General features: G+C 48.3%; 1 protein-coding gene and 1 long non-coding RNA gene across 3 annotated transcripts in view; both read right to left on the bottom strand.

Moving 5' to 3' along the window:
- Positions 1 to 24,565, bottom strand: part of ERICH6 (glutamate rich 6) — a 94,325-nt gene that overhangs the window by 36,353 nt on the left and 33,407 nt on the right. For both annotated transcript variants that reach the window (XM_072727134.1, XM_072727135.1), the window contains exon 2: positions 20,229 to 20,387. In XM_072727134.1, the coding sequence (XP_072583235.1) occupies positions 20,229 to 20,387 (159 nt within the window). The remainder of the gene's footprint in view (positions 1 to 20,228; positions 20,388 to 24,565) is intronic.
- LOC112932755 (uncharacterized) lies at positions 7,717 to 17,412 on the bottom strand. Its single transcript, XR_003237550.2, has 3 exons — positions 16,886 to 17,412; positions 13,530 to 13,663; positions 7,717 to 8,395 (listed from the first exon to the last, which is right to left on the bottom strand). It is a non-coding gene; the product is annotated as an uncharacterized lncRNA (long non-coding RNA).

Raw genomic sequence — 24,565 nt, forward strand, 5'->3', positions numbered from 1 at the left:
TGGTGGCTGGACTGCTCATGTCGGACAGGCACTTTCAGGCACAGGGTGGAAGCGTGCTCATCCTTCAAGCGCTTTGTGTTCCTTTGGGTCCTCCAAGAGGAAAAGGCCAAGGTGGGGGAACGCCTGAGAAGAAAAGGCCCAGGAGGAGCCCAAGAGGCTGGGCGTCCCCCGGGCCTGCGTTGCAGGTCTGCGTCCGGAGCCGGAGGGGGGAAGGAAGGCCGGCAGGCTCGGGGGAGCGCGTTAGCCAGCAGTCGGGGCCCTGGAGGTCTGGCAGAGCCGCCAGGAGTGCCCGAGCCAGCGTGCCCGCCCTGGCACCCCCGTTGCACGGTCTTTGGCTGGGGGGTGCGGACTGAGGGGTGGGTGTGCAAGTGGAGTCGCCCGGCCGCAGCGGGGCCCTCCGTCTCCCACCCTCCGCCCTGGCCCTGGTGGCAGGGGGTGAGCAGGGCGCTGCCATGTTGCCATGACCTGCCCTTCCCCTCACGCCCCCAGCTCCTGTCCCGGAAGTGAGCCGTGGCCTCCTCACCTCACTCTCTGGAGCTCTACAGAACGCTTGGCCGGTGGCGTTAGTAAAACAGGTAAGGGCACAGATTCAAGGAGCGGGGCTCCTTGGGTTTAAATCCTGGCCTGGATCCTGACCAGCCGCCTGACCCGGGACACCCCGCTTCTCCGTGCCTCAGTCTCCCCATCTGTAAAATGGGAGCAGTATGGGATCCTCCTGACATGCCCATGAGGTGGGTGCTGGAATCCTCCCCACCGATCTTACAGGCCAGTCATGAGGGTTCAATGAGTCAACATAGTAAAAACCTGGACCAGCTCCTGGCACATTGTCCCGACTGCATTATCTGTTTACATCTGTGATCGTCCGCTGTCTTGGAATTAGTCGGAATTGCAGGAACAGTTTGTGGATGGGGGTGGCCATGTGGATGCTATTTCAAAGCTTGTCAGTGATCCAAAAAATCAGTGGGGTTGAGAAAAAAGGGATTCTTATTTATTCGTGACACACACAGAGGCAGAGACACAGGCAGAGGGAGAAGCAGGCCTCCCGCAAGGAGCCTGATATGGGATTCGAACCTGGATCCCGGGATCACACCCTGAGCCAAAGGCACACACTCAACCCCTGAGCCACCCAGGCGTCCCCAAAAAAGATTTAAAGGTATAGATAAGAAATACTCAAGTGTATTTGTGGCCTGAGAAGGAAGTGGGAGGTTGATTGTAAACTGCTTGTTGGATGGGACTCCCCTCCACTTGTTAGCTCCCTATCATCTCAGTGGCTTTTAGCAAACGAGCATCTGAATCAGTGCCAGCTGACCCTATAGGAATGATCTATGCAGGGGAAGTGTGGAGGTGCACCTGTGAGCAGGCGAGCTACAGCCAGGGTCTCTCTTTGCTTTCTGGATTACAGTGTTTCATCCTTCGCCACAAGGGACTATTGACAATGCATCGGGCCTTGGACTTGCAGGAGGGGCTGGCCATGGGGTGCGAAGTCTTGCTGCATTTCCCAGGGTGAGCTTAATGAGGAGAGGAAGGCCTGTTTGTAGGGAAGAGGCCCTTAGGGCGTGTTTCAGGGCTCTGGATGGCGGGACTCTGTCCTGTCAGGGACTTCTGGAGGTGGATGGGTCAGCTGGGCTTCAGGCGTAGGCTGATTTAGTAAGCCACGGCCCCTACCTCTCCAGGTGTGTCTTGTGAAACCTTTACCCACTTCGGTGTTCAGGTTCTACCCAAGGTCTTTGTGCTCCTTGAATGCCCCGTGCCATCTCTCCTCTGAGGACTTGGAGCATGCTGCTCCTGCTCCCGTCTGCCTTTCCCTGTGTTCACCTGGCTAACGCTCATCTGTCATGATTTCCACCAGGCTCCCCCAACACCCCTTCACCCCTCTGCTGCTCCTCTCAGCGGATGGCACAGATCCTGGGCAGTTTCTGCTTGTTTATTTGTGTCTGTTTTGTAAGTCCCACCAGGGCAGGACACCTATCTATCTTGTCCTCCAACATGTCCTGCAGGCCTAGTAGGTACTTAAAAAAAAGGAGGTGGATCACAGTAGATTAAATGGGTTTTAGCTATAACTTATAATCCCTCACTTCACAGGTGAACAACTCTGGCTCAGAGAAGCCCGGCGGTTTATCTCAGGCCGGAACTAGTTAGTGGCAGCATGAGGACTGCAACTCAAGTCATCTGGCTCCAGGTCGGTCTTGTCTTGACAACGCCACAAAAAGTCCACGTGTCCTTCACGCTGTTATATTCAACCTGGGGCAGTTCTTAAAAATACAAACTTTTAATTAAAATAGACAACATAGAAAAGTGTGCAGATTGTTAAGTGCACAGTGTGGCAAATTTCTCAGAGTTAACACATTAGGACACGTTTTGATGATTAGATAGCAACTAAAATATGTATAATTAGTATAAACTTCATAGACTTGGTGTGAAAATAGTCACATTTTCTTGTCCAACTTAATCATGTTAGCTCTTAAATTAGCTCACCTGCAGAGGCAGCTGAGCAAGGATAATCCACTCCCTAGTTGTTAAGTGCCCGTCTCTTAGGATCGTAAAGATGCAACTCTTGGCCCCTTCTGTTCCCATCTTAGCTGCCTCAGACCAGGTCCCGGGATCCACCACCTCTCAGACCCAGAACTCCTGTCGGCCTTCTCTCCTGAGGTCTTGCTCTTGAGGGAAGACCTTTTCCCTTAAACATCCAGAGGACAAAGGACCTGTAAAGGGGTGTGCTTTCCCTCTAGACATTGGAGCTACTTGCCCTTCTGACCAAATGATAGAGCTTCTAGGAGAGACAACCCTAGGAATTCCCAGGGCCCTGCACATGCCCTCAAGGAGCCTCGTGGCTTAAATAGGCTACAAATTCCCACCCACCCAGTCCATACACTCCTTTGCAATACGATTATCCTTTCCCATCAAGAAGTGAGTCCATTTCTCGACTACTCCAGAATCTGGGCTTGGTCATGTGATTTGTTTTGGCCAATGGGACATCAGCAAACGTGATGTGGGTGAAAGACCAGAGCACTGGTTGGGAAGCTTGGCAGCTTTTGCTGCTGGGAACCCCGAGGTCACTGTGGGCGAGGCTGGGCTAGGCTCTGGACCACGTGGAGCTGGGACAAGCTGGTACAGCCAAGGGCCCTTATGCCTACCAGCTGCCAACCTGCCAAATGTGAATGAGAGCTCCAGCTCACCCACCAACTGGCTACAGGGATGAGCCAGCTGGCCCCGATCAGAACTGCACAGCTGAACTACAGAATCATGAACTAAATGGTGAGTTTTTTGTCTTTGAAGTCACTAAGTTTTGAGGTGGTTTGTTGTATGGCAATAGATGACAGAGTTAAAAGTGATTTTTCTGTTGTAGCCTAGACAGTGCAGTAACTGGAACTTCTCTAAAGGAATGAGTAAACACACATGTGATATGCCTCGGGTACAGTAGCATCCTGGGTACAGATGGAGATAAATACACGTGTATATATGTACATACAAGAGAAGGCTGTTGTTGTTGTTAGAAACAAATCCTGTGGGGACTAGGAATGAGTCATGAGTGGGAGTGAAGAGGCCCTTTAATTTTAGCTCTGTATACACCTCTATATAGGTGTTTTTGCAATAAATATATATTTATAACACCACCTGAGTTGATTTTTTATTTTTGAGAGAGAGAAGAGGAGGAGGGGTGGAAGGAGGGAGGGAGGGAGAGAGAGAGAGAGAGTTAAGCAGGTTCCACGCCAAGCATGGAGCCCAACACGGAACTTGACCTCACAACCCTGAGATCGTGACCTGAGCCGAAATCAAGAGACAGATGCTTAACCGACTGAGCCCCCCAGGTGCCCCAGAATGCAAAATATTTGAATGCAAAATATTTGACTACATTTAAAATGTGTGTAGGGGGCAGCCCGGGTGGCTCAGCGGTTTAGTGCCGCCTTCCGCCCAGGGCGTGATCCTGGAGACCCGGGATCGAGTCCCGTATCGGGCTCCCTGCATGGAGCCTGCTTCTCCTTCTGCCTGTGTCTCTGCCCCTCTCTCTCTCTCTCCTCTCTGTGTATTCTCATGAATAAATAAATAAAATCTTTAAAAATAAATAAATAATAAAATAAAATGTGTGTAGGTTCACCATGATACTCCACAAATAACTGATTTTACTTGGTGGATCATACCTAATCACTGGGTAAATAACCTTCGACATCATGCTGAGGAGCTTTATGTCCCCAACTTGTGGCCTGGGGGACCCAGTCCCCTTTCTTCTCAACCATAGCCCTGTGGGTTTTCCTTCCCTTGGTAGATGGGAGGAGATTGTCTCCATAAGCCTAAATGGTAGAGGCTCACAGCCCCCCCCCCCCCCCAAAGCTCTCTGGTCCCTTTCACGCCTTGTGTCCATTGGTGGGTGTGAGGCAGTAGAGGGAAGGTGGGGGAGAAAGGGGAGGGGGGAGGAAGAAGTAGAAATGTGTCCTGTTATTTCCAGAGGTGAGGAAGCAACTTCTGGTCTTTGGATGGGTTTGGGGGGTAGCCTAGGGGCTTGTTCCATCAACCCATCTGCTGACTCAGAAGCTCCTTCCACCGGATGACTCAGTGGGAAAGTGGTGGGAGCTTAGGTTTTGAGTGCAGAACCATGAAGAGCAGATGGGGTCTGGGATTTCCAGAGACAAAAACACAGAGAAGCAGGGGCTGTGCAGGGGTATGTGTGGGGGTGGCGGATGGGGGTGGGAACATGGCCGAGCAAGAAAAAAACATGGCCAAGCATAGAGGAAAATGTAGGTCACAAAAGTTCTTTACTAAGGATGCGTTTAATTTGGAAACTTGCTGAAAGTTGACAGGTCCCCTGTTTGGTTGTGTTAGCCATCATCCACTGTCACTGTCATGAAGCCCTCTGGTGGACAGTGACTGTTCTTGGTGGCACAGCATTCCTTCTCTCTACTCTCTTGAGGAGAACCCTTTTCATGGGATTTAGATGAGGATGATCTCAAAAACCTCTCTCCATGAGCAGGAGTCAGCCCGCAGTTTCCTAATTCTAGAAAATGCCTAATTCTATTTGGAAATTCTAGGAAAAAAAAAAAAAAGACTCTGTTCTGTCCCTTTTAATATTTTCAGCTCTCCTGTTGACCTTTGGTCTTTGGTCTCTTTTAACCTTGTGAGCACAGTTATTTTTAAGCCTGTATCCCAAAGCGCCTGTATTCGGAAGCCTCCAGATTTGTTTCTGTTGTTTCTTTCCCTGCTGATTTTGTTGCTGTTTTTGTGCACGCAGTCTTATCTCTTTAAATACCTGGGTTTTTAAAATTTGTTTTATACAGTTCACACGTGTCACATTAGTTTCAGGTGTACAACATAGTGATTCAATATACTATACATTATGCTGTGCTCACTACAGGTGTAGCTCCCATCTGTCGCCATGATACCTGGGTATTTACTGATTTTTTATTTTGTGCCAGGCATTGTTATTTGAAAAAAATTGTAGTAGTGATTTGAGGTTTATAAAATATTATCTTTCTCTGGAGAGGAATTACGTTTGCTTTAAGAAGGAACCTAGGAATGCTCTTAATCCAGGATTACCTTAATCCAATTTTGGGTGATTTACAGTGATTGAAAGCTAGATCACATCCCTACCAGGATTATTCCACTTCATCCTTCCACGCAGCCTTCAGTGTCGGGGTCTCAAGTGTGGGGGTTACCAGCACTCCTCTCCCATAGTTGGTGGGCTCTGATTCTCTTTTTTAAAAAACTTCCTTAGCCAATTCAAGGCTATCAAAAGTCTTGCTCGGCCTCTCAGACACCTCTTCTAGAATTGGCAAATGCCCAGGGAGAAAGCAAGCCCACATGTACCACTTTGGATTTCCCTCTTGTCCATTAGCTTAGCTTAGCTATTTAAATTGCCTTGTTACCTCTTCAGTGACTTTCAGTAGATTAAAAAAAAATAAGTAAAGGTGTCTGGCTTTTGTAGAGTTCTTCAGTGGGGAAATTGGTCCAAATGACCAAACCCATTATTTCTAGAAATCCGTTATGTAAAGTGGCAACTATCTTGGATGGGAATATATGTAAAAGGTGGGTTATGGGAATGAGGCGTGAAATCCCAGCCTTAGGAAAGGAAATAGGATTGAAACTCTAGAAAGGAAGATTTGACCATGAAAGAAGTACAGGCTAGGTTGTAACAGAGAGAGATAGCAGTTCAAATAAAATCACAGTGTTTCTCTCTCACATAACATTCCAGAAGACTGTAGTTGAGGTTCTTGAGGCAGCTCTGATCTAGGACCATCCAAGGACCCAGATGTCCTCTGTCTTGCTGCTCTACCAGAGCAAGGTGGTCCTCATTCTTAGAACCAAATAACCATATTAGTATTCCAGTTAGTTGGGGCGGGGGTGGGGGTGGTGGGACAAAGAGGAGGGTAACCAGGTTGTTTGGGATTTTTTTCGAAAGATATAATCTGGAAGTTGAGTGCATCCCTTCCATTCATGGGTTCTTGATCCAGACTAATTATTTGCATAGTCTTATCTAGAGGTAAGAGAGGATTGGTTATGTAATTTCTTGCTAGAAAGCCCTATGATCTGTTAAAAGTTGTGGTGGAATGGGGTGGGCGATGATTGTAATAGTAAGAGGGATAAGGAAAAATGGATCCTGAGGATAACAGTCTCTCTCGTGGCCCTGATTAAGAGACATAGAGAATGAAGTCTCATACCCAGGTGGGCTAATGGGACAAGGAGGAGAGACACCTTCATGACTTCACAAAAAAGTAGGGGCATCTGGTATTTCTGTGTGCTAGGGGAAAATGAATTCTAGTCAAACGTAAGCACGCATCAGAATTACCTGGAAGGTTTGTCAAAATATAGATTGATGAGCCTCACCCCCTAGGCTTTTGATTCTGTGGGTCTGAGATCGTTCTGAGGATTTTTTATTTCACACAGTTTGCCAGATAATGCTGATGTTACAGGTCTGGGGACCAAACCTTGAGAGCACCCTATCTGTGCCGTCATGTTTGGATTGGTTTTATAGGAATTGACAAAGATGGGTGTGTATAGCAATAATACTAAAGTTGAACCCTACATTTCAGTCGTGAAGTTCTGGAATCCTTCACCATTATATTACTGGGGAGATTATTGCGGTTTAGACTGGATCAACTCCTCAACACAAATGAGCATGACCACTTTACTTTTGATTTCCTAATGCTCTGTTTCTTTCTCCAGGCTAATTCCAACAGAATATCTGCAAAGCCATTTAAACTTCTTCACTTGAAACATCTCTGATAAGCAGATTTCACTGTTTACCTCACAAAGATACGTGCAGTGTGTTATTTTTATGGCTGTTTATTCACCTTTTAATGGAACTTTGTTCTTTGGGACACAACGGAATGTGATTTATTTAGTTGCTTCCTCCCCTTTGGCATCGACTAAGTGAGGTAGTTTAATTTCCATATAGTAATTTATAGAATGAAGTCGAAAACAAAGGCAGATCAATTTGAAAATAATTATGTTGGGACGCCGGGGTGGCTCAGTTGGTTAGGCATCCGACTCTTGATTTTGGCTCAGGTCATGATCTCAGGGTCATGAGATTGAGTCCTGTGTGGAGCTCTTCTCTCTCTCCATCTTCTTCTGCTCCTGCCCATATGCTCTGTCTCACTCTCTCTTAAAAAAAAAAAAAAGAATGAAAGAAAGAAAGAAGAATTATGTGTCTGGTGGAAATTACCAAAAACTGGAAGGAATCCATTTATAGGCTTCATTTTTGATGATTGATATCTACAACTTAGCTGAATTTGGATGGTTTTATTTCTGATTCCAAGTGGCATTGAGCAGGCAGGTGGGGGAAAGAAAAGGGGAGAATTTTAACCCTGTAGTATCACAATTGGCCCCAAGCAGGACATTAGGGAACACACTTGGGAAAATGGGAAGGAGCCCAAATATGAAGAGAACAAGAAATGAGGGACAAGTAGGGACAGAAGCAAGGCCCGGTGAGCAGGCCACCACTCAGATGGTCTCAAGCAGCATGTGACTTATCCAGTGCAGTTCTTATTTTCTCAAATCACAGGGAATCCAATATGGTGGAAAGGAGCTGAAGGTATAGTTTCAGAGAAAATTTGGTAAATGTCTTGGTATTAGTTTCAGAGCGAGGTCACGCCAATCATTCTGTCAGCAGTCCAGGCAAAGGCTCTGAATGAAGAGAAAAATAAGAGACCCAGGCCGGAGAAGGTCAGGTAGGACTATGGCTGCAACTCAGCTTTGTCTTGGAAACTTCCAGGGATTTCGATGTCAGATGAGAAGTGACTGTCAGTCAAAACTCCTAGTTTTCTGGGAAACCATGTGCCAGAGAGAGGGTCAACAGTTAGATGCTGGTTCAAACACGCAGGTGAGGCTGCCTGGCCGGACCCAGTGGCCCTCCTGAGGCTGAGTCAGGGAGATGCTTCCTTTGAAGCTACCCAACTGGAACGTCCTGAGGAAATGAAAGAACTTAAGTCCCTCTGAGAAATGGTGCCTCTTAAACACCTCTTACAGAGTCTGGGGTCGTTGCCTTTGTGGAAACAACGCAAAAGCCTGTTGTTGCTTTGCATTTCAGAATGTATGTATTTGTTTCACCAACCCGATAAGGAAACTTGAATTTGAAAGAGGACTTTAGAGCGTATCAAGGAGTACATTTTCCAACTATGTCCTTTATTGAATGTTTTCTTCAAAATTATTAAAGTCTATGTTAGCAGCCCTCCAGGAAACTCCCTTTCGTCCAGACCTCCCCCACTTCCAGTCACTACCCACCCCCCAGGGAAATCCCTGTCCTCTTATCTAAGGGTGTCGATTCATTTTTGTCTGTTTTTGCCCTTAATACAAATAGCACCATACAGCATATACTCCTGCATCTGGCTTCTTTCATGCGTAGCGCTGTGTGTGGAGGTAGATTGTGTATGCTCGTTGCCATACGGTATTCGTTGTCTGATTATGCCAGTTATTTATTGATTATTCTGTTGATGGGTATTTGAATAGCTTCCAACTTGGAGGCTATTATGAATCATGCTGCTAGAACTTTCTAGTCTATGACTTCTGGTGGGCATATATTCATGTTTTGTTGGTGCCTTATTTTTAATTGTAGAAACAGTTTATGATCACCTCCCGCCTTTGTTTCAGGAACTGTCTAGTTGTTGCTATTGGATTTTAAATGGGAGCAAATGGGGGTCTAAGAGCAAAGCTCAGGCGGCTGGCGAGGGTGGTCAGTGTGGTTCTGGAATCCTGCATTAGCAAAGTGGCTCTTTCCACATCTCACCCCTTTCCAAATGTTCTCTTATTTAACCCTTCCAACAGTAGTCCCATTTCCTACCCCGCTATGTTATTTTATTTTTTTAAAAAAGATTTATTTATTTGAGACAAAGAGAGAGAGAGAAAGAGCGAGTGCACATGTGAGCTGGAAGAAGGGGGAGGGTCAGAGGGAGAGAATCTCAAGCAGACTCCCCACTGAGCTTGGAGCGTAAAGCAGGCTTGATCCCATGACCTCAAGATCATGACCTGAGCAGAAACCAAGAGTTACACACTCAACTGATTGAACCACCCAGGTGTCCCTTTTCCCTCCATTTTAGAGATGAGGAAACTGAGGCACAGAGTGGTCAAACATCCTCCTCAAAGCCACATAGGCAGCAGATAGAGGAAATAGAATTGAACCCACGTGGTCTGGCTCCAGAAACTGAGCTCTTTGTCACTCAGCCTTGTCCCTTCTGTACCTCATCCTCCTGTCTCCCCTTTTTTTTTTTTTTTTTGCTTTTTTTAAGGCCTCTAAAAACAACAATTTATTGTCTCGTTAGGGACTGAAAGAAGAAACAAGTTCCCAGGCTGACCCTTCAGCTTTCCTAAGGCCATATGATCACAGCTCACGGTTCAAAAGTAGCATGTATTGGGGTGGGGTAGAGGAGGACAGCATCATTCTGGAAGTCCCCACCACTGCAGATCTCTGTCTCCGGGGGTGTGTCCAGAGCGGGAAGGATCTGGCTAATAGTCAGCCATGGCAGGTACAGTGTTCTATAGTGCCCTGTTCTCCTGGGGCTGACTGACTCCTTCTGGCTGGTGGGGAATGGCTCCTAAGCAGACAGGTCTAAGTCTGGTTCCAAAGTGTTCTGGGCTCTAGACGATTGTCTGTGTTGAGGGCCGGTCTGGCTCAATAGCCCACATAGGCTGGAAAGCAGTTCCCAGTTGAAATAGATACTGTCCCACCAGGGCTCCCCCAGCTTAGTGTAGAAAGGGAGTGGCCATGACCCCAAATTTTTTGAGCTCAGAGACAAAGGCAGCTGGGGTTCTAGCATCACCTCTGCAGAATCCCAAGCCTTCTTCACACTTGGCAAAAAGGCTGGTCCATCCATATTTGAATATGCCTCAGGTTGCCGTCTTAAATGAACCCTCCCATGACAACACATCTCCTTCTAGCTCTTTCCCCTCTTCTGCCCGTTACCTCCTTAGTTCGTGAAGGAGTTGTTTACTCATCTCCTCTCAGTTTCTTCACCTCACTGCAGCCTGAGTTCAGCCCCTACCACTCAGCACGTTAGATCCTGCTAAGGTCACCGGTGACCTCTCTGTTGCTAAATCCAGTGGTTATCGTGTTGTTTCTAATGTTGTTGATCACTCTCTCCTTGAAACTCTTCTGTCTTGACTCAAGTACGTTTCCCTGTTCTCATCCTATCTCTTTCATCTCTCCTCAGCCCTTCTGCTGGCAAATGCTCTTCTATGTGACTTTAACTATATTTCAGTGACCCATGCCTCATCACTAGGCTCCTTCTCTTCTAATTCCACACCTTTCCCCTAAATCAGCTCATCTCCACCTAAGACTCTACATTTACCATCTGCACCCTGAGCACCCCATGAGTTCCAAACTTGTATATCAGACTGTCCACCCCACCTCTCTGCTGACTGTTTCCTGGGCACTGAAATTTAGCTTCTCTGGAATGAACTCATGAGTTCCCCCATCCCCAACCTGCTCCTTCCCTCGGGTTCCCATTCTCAAGTCTATGGTGCTATTATCTATCCAATTGCAGAGTCATCCTTGACTTCTTCCACTTCCCAGCCCCTGAATCCAATCATTCCCTAAGTTTCTTCAAAATTTCTCCTAGTTGAGATTATCTCTCAAATCTCTCTAGTGTCCCCAATTCTAGACTTAAGTTACTCTTCTCTCTGGCCTGGCTTAGTTAAAATCCCTTCCTGAAAGGTCTCCTTACATTCCTTCTTATCTTCGCATTCTTCAAATTGCAGATGGAGTGATCATTGAAAAGTGCAAATTCAATCCCATTATCCAGCTCTCAACTTAAAACCCTTCAAGCAGTGGCGTCTTATTGCTTTTGGGAGAAAGGTCAAAACCCTGAACACAAGTTGCAATATACAATCTTCCTCGTATGATCTGGCTTGTGTCTCTAGCCTCCTTTCCTTGGTGTCTGCACCCCGGCCACACCCACCACCTTTTGATCCCTCCCACTTGCTCAGCTTCCCCACCCCACACGACCTGCACCACTTCAGCACCCTCTATGCCACCGCCCTCTCTTCTGACCATGAACTCATCCTGCAGATCTCCGCTCAAACTTCACTTCCCTAAAAGCCCTCAGACAAGTCAGGACCCTTTGTTGTGTCTCAGAGCCTCCACTTCCCTTTCACAGAGCTGTTTGTGGTTGTAATTACTTCATTTTGTAGACTGTTGCTTGGTCAGTGACCCCTGATAGAATGTCAAACTCCACAAGGGCAGAAACTATTCCTGTGTGGCTGTCTGCCCTATTTCCAGCACCCAAAACAGTCTCTTATCTCCAACAGGGGTTCAGTTGAGTGAATTTTTCAACTCCACCCCTTCTGATTGGTCCTTACTCATATTTTATCAATATGTTTAGGCTGTTCATAAAAATCAGATTAGACTATGTGACTTCGGCCCGTGTGGCTACCATATTACCAGTATCAAAAAGAAATGGTTTTATGCATTCAACATCATTAGCCATCATACAAAACCACGATGAGCTACTACGGCACGTGCACTAAGATGGCCTAGACACGGGTTGGGAAGAATGTGAAGAAGTTGGAACTCGTACGCACAGCTGGTGGGAATGCAAAATGGTGCTGTCACTTTGGGAACAATCTGGCAGGTCCTCAGTAGCGATGAACGTGGAGTCACCATATGACCCAGCAATTCCCTCCCAGAAATAATGCCTCAGAGAAACAGAAACACGTTCACACAGAAGCTCGTTCGTGAATGTTCGGATCGGTGCTATTCAGGGACATCATCCAAATGTTTATTAACCGGTAGCTTGATCATTAAAATGTGGACTATCCATTCAATCAAATATTATTTGGCAGTAAAAAGAAATGACGTATTTACTCATGCTGTGACGTGGCTAAACCTCAAGAACACGCTGAGTAAAAGAAGCTGGTCACAAAGGACCATGCATTATGGGATTCCGTTGTTCTAAAATGGAGAATAGGCAAAATTATAGGGACAAAAAGTAGGTGAGTGGTTGTCTAGAATCAGTGGGGTGTGGGGAAATGAGGAATGACTGCTAAAGGACATGTGGGTTTTTTTCAGGGATGATGAAGATGATCTAGAGTTGACTGTGGTGTCACATAGCTCTGTGGACATACTAGAAGCCATTGAGTTGTGCCCTCTAAGTGGGCGAACTGTAGGACAAGTGAATTATATCACAGTAAAGCTGTTAAGAAGAAAAAGATCTGCATGTGGCTCCTCATTCCATTACCCTCTGCAGACCATGGGCCCCTTAGCTTCGTTTGCTTCGTTTTGATGTGACATTTCACGTCTGTCTGCTTCCTTGAGCTGTGAGGTACACCACAAGCGCAGAGCAGCTAATCGTTCTCAGGATTGCTGCGAGCATTGAGTTAACAAATGCCATGCATTGTGCCTGGCACATGGCAAGTGTGCGCTAAACATTGCCTATTACTATCCGGACCCAAACTCGAAGATTGTATATTGTTACAGAAAAAAATAGAGCCATGACTCATAGTTTGCAACTTAAGTGGCTCTTATTTGTGTGCTTTTGCCAGGCCTGTTGCCTACGTTTAGTTTTTCCCCTTCTGGGAAGTCAAGGGCCCAGGCCTCCCGCTGCTTCATCCTCACCCTATTACTACAGGGTGCAACCATATAGATGAACACGAGGGGGCAACATGTAATTGCAATTAGAAAAAAAAAATGGCATTTTTGAAACTCAGACCAGGTCTAACACATCTAGAATACAGGGAAGCAGAAGGTCTTTCTTTACTATAGGGCCTTGTAGTATCCTTCTGGAGGAGGGAAATATTAGATCAGAAAGGTGTCGCTGCTAGGAGGCTGACCACGGCATTGCTCAGATTTTACCCACATAGGCTGCCAAAAAGAGGCTTGTGACCATTTCCTCACATGCTCCCTTGGGAACACTTAGCTGTGCCTAAGGGCTGGTCCCTCTGAAGGGAGGCTCTGCTGGGAGGCGCCTGGGAGCCTGCCCTTAGGACAGTGCTGCCTTAGTCGCTGTGGAATCTGACCTTGGGGGTTGGGGGGGGGGGCAGTTGTGCTTTAGGCCCTCGGCTTCCCTGAGGTCGCTGCTGGGTTTCAGTTGAGGTAGCTGTGTTCCCACCTGACATGAGTTCTTCAAGGCCAGGAGCCACTCCGTGCCTTCAACCGTTGTGTCCCCAGGAATGTGCAGGGCTTGGCGTGTCCTGGTGAGGCTGGATAAGTGTCTAGTGGACCAAACGATTCTATGACCTGAGCCTGGAAAAAAGAGGGAAATTCTGGCCACCTTGTACACGAGCCATGGGACCTCCCCGAGTAGGCCTGTTCCTTAATTTATTCTTTCTGTAGTAGGAAAGCAGTTCATGCTCAGAATGGGACAAATCAAGCAGAGAGAACACTTAACATACACACAATCCCATCTACCCGAATCTGGGGATACCGCGGATTCTTTTCACTTTGTGTCGGAGCGTACTGTATAAATGTGGCCCTGGGTGTGTGGAAACACGCGGTGTGGACCTTTACGGCAGCGTGGAACATACAGCTCCACTGCACGATGGCACTGTCTCCAGCTAATCCCCCTCTTTTGGGAATCGTCGTGGCTTCCACATTTTCTTTTCTTTTCTTTTTTTAAATTTTTATTTATTTATGATAGTCACAGAGGGAGGGTGGGGGGGGCAGAGACACAGGCAGAGGGAGAAGCAGGCTCCATGCACCGGGAGCCCGACGTGGGATTCGATCCCGTGTCTCCAGGATCGCGCCCTGGGCCAAAGGCAGGCGCCAAACCGCTGCGCCACCCAGGGATCCCCACATTTTCTTTTCAAGAGCAGTCTGCCGAATATCCTCGGAGCTAAACCTCACCCCACATTCTTTATTAGTTCCTTTAGGATAAATTCCCAGAAGCAGAATTTCTGGGTGATGGGTAATTTACAGTGTCACCAACAGCGACAGTGCCCTTGATCGGATGAAAAGTTTTCATTAAACATCAGGCAGGAATTCGGTAATCTTGTCTGCGTAGTGTCATCACGGCTCAAAACGTTTGGCAAACTCTGTGTTTGGTGATCCAGGCGATGATGACTCACGCGGGAAAGTCAATCTTCCTCTTTCCTCTTGCCTCTTGCCTTTGATCTCGGACCCTTCAGGAAAATCCAATTTGTCTCAAAAGGACAAAGAAAGTGACTCTGGAGGAGACTCCGATGAATGTGGCCCCAGGTCAGAAGGTAAGAGAGAGAAATGCAGGGAACGCGGGGCACAAGTGTGAGGTGCCCCAAAGGCCGGCTCTCACTGTGTGTGTCCAGTGGGATTGTTTCAGAAGTTGAACGAGTAGTGTCAGCAGTGTCATGACATTTTCCACGTGTCTTCCTCTTGATTCCATTTGGAAGGGTTTTGTTTTTGTTGTTTGTTTTTTTTTCGTTTTGTTTTTGTTTTTGTTTTTTTCCCTTTTCCTTTCTCCTCTCAGTTCCCCAAACCTTTTTGGAAGTTGGAATGGACCTACTTCCTCAGGAGCTAAAAGACCCTGCTGCTGGCCACGAGGAAGTCAAGTCGGTCACGACTGGCTTTTTTCTTAAAAGGTCCCCAAGTTCCTCTTTCTTTAGATCTTGAAGATAAACACAAAGAACTAAATATTGAAAAATGTGTTTATAGGGCTTTCCTCCTGGGAGGGGAGAGAGCCAGCAGCACCACCTGGGGCTTAGTATTTCTGTCTTGGAGGCCGGGGTGGGGGAGTGGGGGCTCAGGCGTGGCTGTGGATGGACCGGAGAAGGGGTGCAGCCGTTGTACTGGTTTTTACTAAATCCTAGATTTGTTTGCAGAGGTCTGGGGAGAGGACAGATTGGTCCGTGGAGGGAGGGAGGGGACCACAACGAACTCCAGCCACCCCTTGGTGCTGCCGTCTATGTTCTGCGTGGCACAGAAATTCGCAGTGGTTCTGGGAAGCCTACCACGTCCAGCCTTCAGCCTGGTGATCAAGGCTCCTGCAGTTTGACCTTCACCCCGCTTTTCCAGCCTTAATGTCTATGCCTTATTTTTTTTTTAAGATTTTATTTATTCACAAGAGACAAAGAGAGGCAGAGACACAGGCAGAGGGAGAAGCAGGCTCCCTGCAATGTGGGACTCGATCCCAGGACCCGGGGTCACACCCTGGGCAGAAGGCAGATGCTCAACCGCTGAGGCACCTCGGTGTCCCTAAAATTTAATTAATTTAATTAATTTAATTTAATTTAATTTAATTTTATTTAATTTTATTTTATTCTATTTAAGATTTTACTTATTTATTCATGAGAGACACACATAGAGAGGCAGAGACACAGGCAGAGGGAGAAGTGGGCTCCATGCAGGGAGACCGACATGGGACTCGATCCCAGGCCTCTAGGATCGCTCCCTGGGCCACCCAGGTGCCCCAGTGTCTATGCCTTCCAGAAGCCTGCACCGATGATGCTTTGCATCCTTCTGGCCCGGCTGCTCCTGGGCCCCTGCTGTGTGGTGCACGGCCCTCCCCTGAGCTGCGCTGACACTTGCTGTCTGGTGTCTCCCTGCCTCTGCGGTGTGGACACGCTGGTCTCCTCTTGCCCTTTGGGTGTGTGAGGGACTCCCCACGCTGTGGGCCCAACTCCGACCAATGGAGGAGGGAGCTGAAGGCCGAAGACCACCTCGACCCCTGTCTGTTCGGTGGGCAGTTCTGAGGCCCTTCGACGTGGCTCCTTGGAAGTCTCAGGGGCCGAGGCCCCAGGTGCCCACGTGGCGACCAGCTGGGACGCCCCTGTGCTGCTGTCCCTCCCGCCTGCTCCCCTCTCCCCCAGCCCTCGCCACTATTCCTTTCTGGAAACAGCAGCCACCCTCCTGCTTGCTGCTTTCTGGCTATGTTCCCCGCTCTTCATTTCTCCGTTTCTCTAGTATCATTTGGGGGCCACCAAGCATGTTCCTGGCCTAGGGAAGGGCCCTGAAACATAGCCATGAATGAGCCCCTCGCCTTGTTCTTGAGGAGCTGGTGGCTTAAGAGAGGAGGGGGGTAGCTAGACCTGGCCGTGGGGCGTGGCGAAGGCCATTCCAGAGAACCAAGAGGTGGGGGCACCGGCGATAGGACAGTGGATCCAGTTTGGGGTACCTGGGAGGTTTTGTGGAGGGAGAAGTAATTGGCTGGAAGAAAGTGGAAGAAGACCTTTGGGGCCGAGGGAACTCATTTGGGCAGACAGGCAGTCAGGAGTGCTTTATGTCTGGAACCTGTGGAATGTTCGGGGAGATGAAACGGGCATGTGAGGAGTGTACACAGAGGAGTCTATCAGGGTCTGGGTGCTGCTACACGCCCAGAGGTCTGAGAAGGGGCCCGGAGTGACTTATGTGTCTCCTGCCTGGTTTCGTCCCTCTGTCCTGGGTGGCCCTTCCACTCCAGCCCTAGCCTCTGACCGGGGTGGGCGTCTATGTGGACGGACTTGGGACAGGCCTGAGCCTGCCGTGGTGCTCCCGAGAAACGGGGCCTTGCCTCACCTAGTTCATGGTGACATGCAAGGGTTTTCTGGCATCCGTTTCTTGCTTGCAAGGAGAGCCAGCTGGTTCCAGGGCTTCTGGAACAGTTGGGAGTGGTGAGGTCTATCCTTCTTCACCTGCCAGGAGAAGGCCCATATCTCTGCCCCGGTGCACGCTGTGCAGACTCTAGCTTGTGCATGTTTCTGACTTCTCTGCTGTGAAACAGTCCTGCAGGGGGCCTTTCCACGGTCTTCCATCGCCTGGTGGACCAGGCCACTGACTTTCAGGGCAGGGCATCCCGACGGGGCACTGACCCAATCAGGCAGACCCTCTCTTGAGGGCGTCGGGTCAGCAGCAGTTGCTGGAGGGTAGAAATGAAAGGACACACGGAGAAGGCCCTGGGCAGAAGCAATGAGGACAAGAGAAGGAGGGCAGAGGGGTGCCGGGGGGCGGGGGGCTCAGCTGATTGAGCTCCGGTTCTTGGTATTGGCTCCGGCCACGATCTCAGGGTCCCGAGGAAGGGCCCTGCAGCGGGCTCCACATTCAGTGGGGAGTCTGCTGGAGGGTCACTCTCTCTCCCTCTCCCTGCCCTCCCCCATGCACGCTCCCCCTTTCTCTCAAAATAAATAAATAGATAAATAAACTTTAAAAAAAAAGAGGAAGAGCGGCAAGGAGCAGGGTGCTGGCGACAGGGTGGGCAGGGGCGGCCTGGCTGAGTCACAGTGACGCAGCAGCGCTGGGAGCTGGGAGATAGCCAGGCCTCCTGGGGCCGGGAGGAGCCTTCTGTTTCTGGACCCCGCCACAGACCCCAGATCCGTGTGTCTGGCCGGGCCTGTGCTCTCAGGAGCCCATCCAGACCCTGCGCTGCCCGGGTCGGAGGCTGGCCCTGCCACCTACTGCTGTGTGAACTCGGGCAGTTACTTGCCCTCCCTGTGCCTCAGTTTCCTCGTTTGCAAACCGGGCTAATCCTGGTGTCCACCTCGTGGGATTTCGTGATGACCGTAGGAGTTAGGGAGGAGCTGGGCACGTAGGGAGCGCTCTGCAGCCAGGTAGCAGTCTGGGTGTGGGCAGGACTCTCAGCTGGTAACGGAGGAGACTGTGAGGGACCGTTTGCAAATGTGTGGGTGACAGACAGGGAGCCCCCTGGGGCTAGGACCTCCAGGGAGGCTTTACCAGTTCCCGGTTTGAGGGGGTGAGGAGGGGCCAGTTAGCAGACACCCAGCGGTCTCGGGGCGGGCGGGGGACAGGAACTGGGGGCTGTGGTCAGGAGTGCAGCTGGGCCAGTCAGCCCTACAGGGAAGAATTGGGTGGGGGGGGTGACACAGACCCCAAGCCCCACCCTCCCTCCCTGCGATCGCCTGCCCATACCACCCAAAGGCCAATCCAGCTGGAGGCGACGCGGGGAGGCTGGTGGGGAGGCTGGTGGGGAGGTGCACAGTCTGCCCGCCAGGGCCCAGGGCGGGGAGGAGGCCCGACAGCCGGCGAGCCCCCCGATACCAATGCCCACTAACTGCTGCCGCTGTCGTGACGTTACAGGAGATGCTTGTCCCCTCGGAACTGGACGGGTTTGCGTTCCCTGCCAGCCAAGCAGCCCAGCACGGAGCAGGGCCAGCGGGCAGCGGGCGGCGAGGCCCAGCCCGGTGGCGATCGGAACACGCTGCTGCCTGCCGCTGGCCTGGCAGCTGGGCCGGACCCTGCAGGCAGTGGGGCCTGTGGCCTCTGTCCCCGTGCAGGCCGCCCGGGGCTGATGGGCCTGTGACAGGCACAAGCCCTTGGGTCCACCCTGAAGGCCAGGCAGAGGGATCGAAACTTCCACAACCAGGGATCACTGTATTCTTTTCTTCAAGTTTTTAATTCATTTATTTGACAGAGTGAGACCGAGAGAGAGACAGAGAGAGAGAGAGACAGAGAGAGAGAGAGCACGAGCACTAGCAGGGGAGGGGCAGAGGGAGAGGGAGAAGCAGGCTCCCCGCTGAGCAAGGAGCCACGTGGGGCTCAACCCCAGGACCCCGGATCGTGGCCTGAGCCGAAGGCAGACCCTTAACCGAGGGACTGAGCCAGCCCGCGCCCCTGTCTGTATGTATCTAGTCAAGTTTATTTCGCCTACTCTAACAGCACCCCTAACCCCCACCTAGGGGCCGCGGGGGCCCAGTGGCAGAGCGGCTGCCTCCGGCTCGGGGCACCAGCCCAGGGTCCCCGGATCAAGTCCCGCGTCGGGCTCCCTGCAGGGAGCCTGCTTCTCCCTCTGCCTGTCTCTGTCTCTCTGTGTGTTTCTCACAAATAAATAAATAAAATCTTAAAAAAAAAAAAAAATTCCCACCTAGGAAAGTAAAAGAAAAAACAACAACAACAACAAAGGATGAGAAGGTGAAAGTACTCGCAGAGTCCGCAGAGGCGGTGGGAGTTCCTTGTGCTGCTGGGGGCAGCCGGGCCCGAACCCCCGGCCAGCAGGCCCCGGGCGGCAGGACTGCTGAGTCAGGGCCGCGGGGCGCCGGCGGCTGTGCCCAGGCGATTAGGGAGCAAAACTGCTGAGTGGGTGGCTGGTGGGGCACGTCACACCTGTCAGGGGCAGGACGTGCCCGCTGTGCCCGCCAAGAGTCAGGGTGAAGGCCCCCCCCCTTGCCCTCCCTCCAGGCCTCTCTGGGGTCAGTGGCAGGGGTGCCAGGCCCTGGCTCCCAGTGTCTCCCTGACTCGGGTCACTGTGGGCAGGCCCGGGGCCCAGGGCTGTAGGCAGGGGTCGTCAGGAATGCCCCAGGGGGCCGGGGTAGCTTCCCAGCCTCTACCCTTCCCAGCCTCTGGCCCTGCCAGCCTCTGCCCTTCCCAGCCTCTGGCCCTCTCAGCCTCTACCCTTCCCAGCCTCTGGCCCTCTCAGCCTCTACCCTTCCCAGCCTCTGGCCCTGCCAGCCTCTGCCCTTCCCAGCCTCTGGCCCTCCCAGCCTCTGCCCTTCCCAGCCTCTGCCCTCCCAGCCTCTGGCCTTCCGCACCGGGTTAGCGCTGCCCAGGGCATGCTCGTCGCAGCCTGCATGTGAATTTGTGTCCTTTCCAAGGTCTGTATTAGTTACTGCATGCTCTTCTTTTGGAAGTGGGTCTTTTTCTTTCTGGTACTTTTTTTTTTCTTTTAACAATTTTATTTAGTCACGAGAGACGTAGAGAAAGAGGCAGAGACACAGGCAGAGGGAGAAGCAGGCTCCCTGTGGGGAACCTGATGCAGGACTCAATCCCGGGACCCTGGGATCAGGCCCTGAACCGAAGGCAGATGCTCCACCACTGAGCCCCCCAGGTGCCCTTTTCTTCCTGGTACTTTAAACAGTTTTTGTTTGAAAATGACAGGGTGGCACTTCCATAAATGGACAGCCCGACTCACCCTCGATGAGTAACCATCCGCAGCAATGCACTGGAGCGTCTGGCCTCAGGCCTGGCTGACTGATTGGGAGCAGAGGGATTTCCAAATCACTCCATCCCTTTCCGTCCATCGGTGGGCCTGAGAAGCCTCTCTCCCCTCTATCCGTCTGGTCCTTAAGATCTGTAACCAGGGATTTGGAATTGGATTGGAGCCAGAGGGGTGCGGCGGGGGCGGTGAGGGCGTAACAGCCAGCGCTCCGAAAATACACGTAAACACACACACACACACACACACACACAGAGTACACATCGCACCCATACCCATGACCTGTCGCACACAAGTCACAAGGAGAAATCCGTAGCACTCCCTGTACTGGGAATTCTCTACGGTCAGTCAGCTCCCGGGGAGCCTCCCACTGCTCCTGGCTGGACTCCCCTCTGTACCAGCTTGAGCTGAAACCGAGGAACAAGTCTAGGTCCCAGGTGGCTGGTACTAGGAAGGCCCAGAGTGAAGACGCAAAGACATTTGTCGGAATTTCACTAGTTTATCAATGTCCTCAACGACGGGAGCCAAGGCTTTGCTAAACTGCCTAATGGTTTTCAGGCACTAGAGCAAGATTTCCTCACTGTTTGCTATGTAATGGTTCCTATTATGACACACTTTTTAAAGATGACTTTTTTTTTTTTTTTTTTTTTTTTTAATTCATGAGAGACCCAGAGAGAGAGAGGCAGAGACACAGGCAGAGGGAGAAGCAGGCCCCATGCAGGGAACCTGACATGGGACTCCAGGATCACACTCTGGGCCAAAGGCAGACACTCAACTGCTGAGCCACCCAGGGATCCCATACATTTGATTTTTAATAATAGCTGTGCTTATCAATTGAATCTTCAGATTCCTCAAAATTTTGCTCAAAACTTGTGTCAGCTCCAGTATACCAGTGATTGTAACTTTAGTGATTGTAGCCCTGTCTTGAGAACAGGCAAGCTGGCTATGTGCCCCTCATGGGGCCAGTGTCCAGAATAATCTTCGCTCTTCTTACAGGGGCACCTTCCATTCAGCTCTACCTCAAAAGAGTAGCAGTTTGTCTCTCTCCTTATTTCTCTGACTTTATATACTCTACTTCCCTTCTTACTGACTCTGCTCCCCAAATAGTCCTCAAACATACCAGGCATGTCTACCCCAGGGCCTTGGCACTTGCTATTTTTCTTGCCTAGAATATTCTTCCTTTAGATGTCAGCGTGATTCACTCCCTCACCTCCTTCAGATTTTTGCTCATATGTGTCATTTGCTCAGTGAAGCCCTCCCCGACCACCCCATTTATAACTGCAACCCCTCCCCTCCGCTATTCCTCCACTGACTGTGATTTATTTTTATTCCTTCCCTGCTTTATTTTCCTCCATAGCATCAATTACTTTCTTTTTTTTTTAAAATTTTATTTATTTATGATAGGCACACAGTGAGAGAGAGAGAAGCAGAGACACAGGCAGAGGGAGAAGCAGGCTCCATGCACCGGGAGCCCGACGTGGGATTCGATCCCGGGTCTCCAGGATCGCGCCCTGGGCCAAAGGCAGGCGCCAAACCGCTGCGCCACCCAGGGATCCCCATCAATTACTTTCTATATAATACACGACATAAAATCCTCTGGTATATTTTATTTATTTCCTGTTTTTGTCCCTGAGAATGAAAGTAACACAAAGGCTAGTTTTTTTGGTATGTTTTGCTGGATCCTCTGTGTATGAAACAGTGCCTGGCACAGGGTACGTAGTCAATACATATATTTGTTGAATAAATGAATGATTCAGGAGTGGATGCCCAGTAAATGTGTATTGAATAAACAGATGAATGAATGAATGAATGTTGTTTCAAGTCCTGAAAGCACGAAGTTACCAGGGGGAGATGTAAAAAAAAAAAAAAAAAATATCTATCTATCTATCTATCATCAGCTTTACTGAGATATTACTCACATGTCATACAATTCCCCATTTGAAACATACAATTCAATGCTTTTTAGTGTACTCAGAGTTGTGCGACCATCACTAATATCAATTTTAAAACATTCTCATCATTCTAAAAAGAACCCCATGCCCATTAGCAGTCTATTCTTCACTGGCTTACAATATCCCCAGCCCTAGGCAACCATTAATTTACTTGCCATCTCTGTAGATTTGCCTATCCTGTATAGTTCATGTAAATGGAATCGTACAATATGTGACCTTTTATATCTGGTTCTTTCACTTAGCATAACATTTTCAAGGTTCATCTGCCTTACAGCATGTATTAGTGCTTTATTTCTTTATACTGATGAATGATAATCCAGTATATGAATATACCATATTCATTTATCGGTTGGCATACATTTGAGTTTTTCTACTTTTGGCTATAATGAATAATGCTGCTATGAACATTCGTGTACAAGTTTTTGTGTGGGCATATGTTTTCATTTCTCTTGGATGTATACCTAGGAATAGAACTGCTGGGTCATATGATATTCTATGTTTAACATTTTGGAGAACTGCCCCCCCCCCCCCAAGGATGTATGGGATTTTGAATTTCTCCGCATCCTCATCAATGCTCATTAGTATCTGTCTTTTTTATTATACCCATCTTAGGAGAGGTGAAATGATACTGCTTTGTGACTTTGATTTGCATTTCCTTGACGGGCTGATGACATTGAGCGTCTTTTCATGTGCTTATTGGCCTTTTGCATATCTTTGGAGAAATATCTGTTTAGATTCTTTGCCAGCTTTTGAATTTAGGTTGTCTTTTTGTTGAGTTATAAGAATTATTTTTGTATTTTGAATACTAGAGCATTATTAGATGTAAGATTTGTAAAAAGAAAATAATTGTGAGCTGTGTGTCACTCTCTTGATGGTATCCAGTGAAGCACATTTTAAACTTTGATGATATCCAGTTTACCTCCATTTTCTTTTGTTGCTTGTACTTTTGGTGTCATATCTAAGAAATAATAACCTCATTCAAACTCATAAAGATTTATACTTAGAGTTTTATAAGAGTTTTATAGCTTCAGCTCTCACATTTAGGTCTCTGATCCATTTTAAGTTCATTTTAACACGTGGTGTGAGGTAGGGACCAATCTCATTCTTTGGCATATAAATATCTAATCATTCCAGCGCCATTTGTTGAAAAAAACCTATTCTATCCCTATTGAATTGTTTTGGCATCATTGTCTAAAAATGGGAAAATTTAAATCAGATCTGTGTGATCTAATTTGCTTCTTTATGATTTATTTCGGTGGCAGCATTGAAAATTCTAGTCAAAGTGTATTTGGCATAAAATCCATTTAAACTAAAAAAAAATCCATTTAAACTGGTTCAAGAATAGAGAAAATGCTTCTACTGCCTAGATTGCGATTTTTTAACATTTTAGTTTTTAAAAATTATTATTGAGGCATAATTGACATCTAATATTAGTTTTAGGTGCACAATGTAAGATTTTGATATTTGTATATATTGCAAAATGACCATCGGTATGTCTAGTTAATATCTGTCAGCACACATAGTTACATATAATTATTTTTACTTGTGATGAGAACTTTTAAGATTTACTCCTTAGTAGTTTTGAAATATACAATACGTTAGTGTTAACTATAGTCGCCATGCTGTGCATTACATTCCCATGACTTGCTTATTTTATAATTGGAAATGCATATCTTTGACCCCTTTCACCCACTTTACCCCCAGCTCTGGCCACCACTGATCTTTTCTCTGTATTAATGAGCTTGTCCTTTTTTTTTTTTTTTTTTAAGATTCTACATATAAATGAGATCATACGATATTTGTCTTTCTCTGTATGACTCATTTTATTTAGCATAATGCCTTCAAGGTCCATCCATGTTGTTGCAAATGGCAAGATTTTATTCCTTTTTGTGGCTGAATAAATATTCCGTGTGTGTGTGTGTGTGTGTGTGTGTGTGTGTGTGTGTATCGCATTTCCTTTATCCATTCATCCATCGATGGATATTTAGATTGTTCCCATGTTGTAGCTATTGTAAATACAGGCATACCTCATTTTATTGGCTTCATTTTATTGTGTCTTGAAGATATTGTGTTTTTTACAAAATGAAGGCTTGTGGAAACCCTGCGTAGAGTAACTTTTTCAGTGCCATTTTTCCAACAGCATTTGCTCGTTTATGTCCCTGTGTTATGTTTGGTAATTCTTGCAATATTTAAAACTTTTTCATTGTCATTATTGTATTTGTTATGGTGATCTGTAGTCAGTGATCACAACTTGCTGAAAGATCAGATCATGGTTAGCATTTTTTTTTAGCAATGAACGTTTTAAAGTTATGTACATTTTTTAAACATAATGCTATCACATATTTAATAGACTACAGTATA

The sequence above is a fragment of the Vulpes vulpes genome, chromosome 11, assembly GCF_048418805.1.
Source record: "Vulpes vulpes isolate BD-2025 chromosome 11, VulVul3, whole genome shotgun sequence".
Taxonomy (NCBI): Eukaryota; Metazoa; Chordata; class Mammalia; order Carnivora; family Canidae; genus Vulpes; species Vulpes vulpes.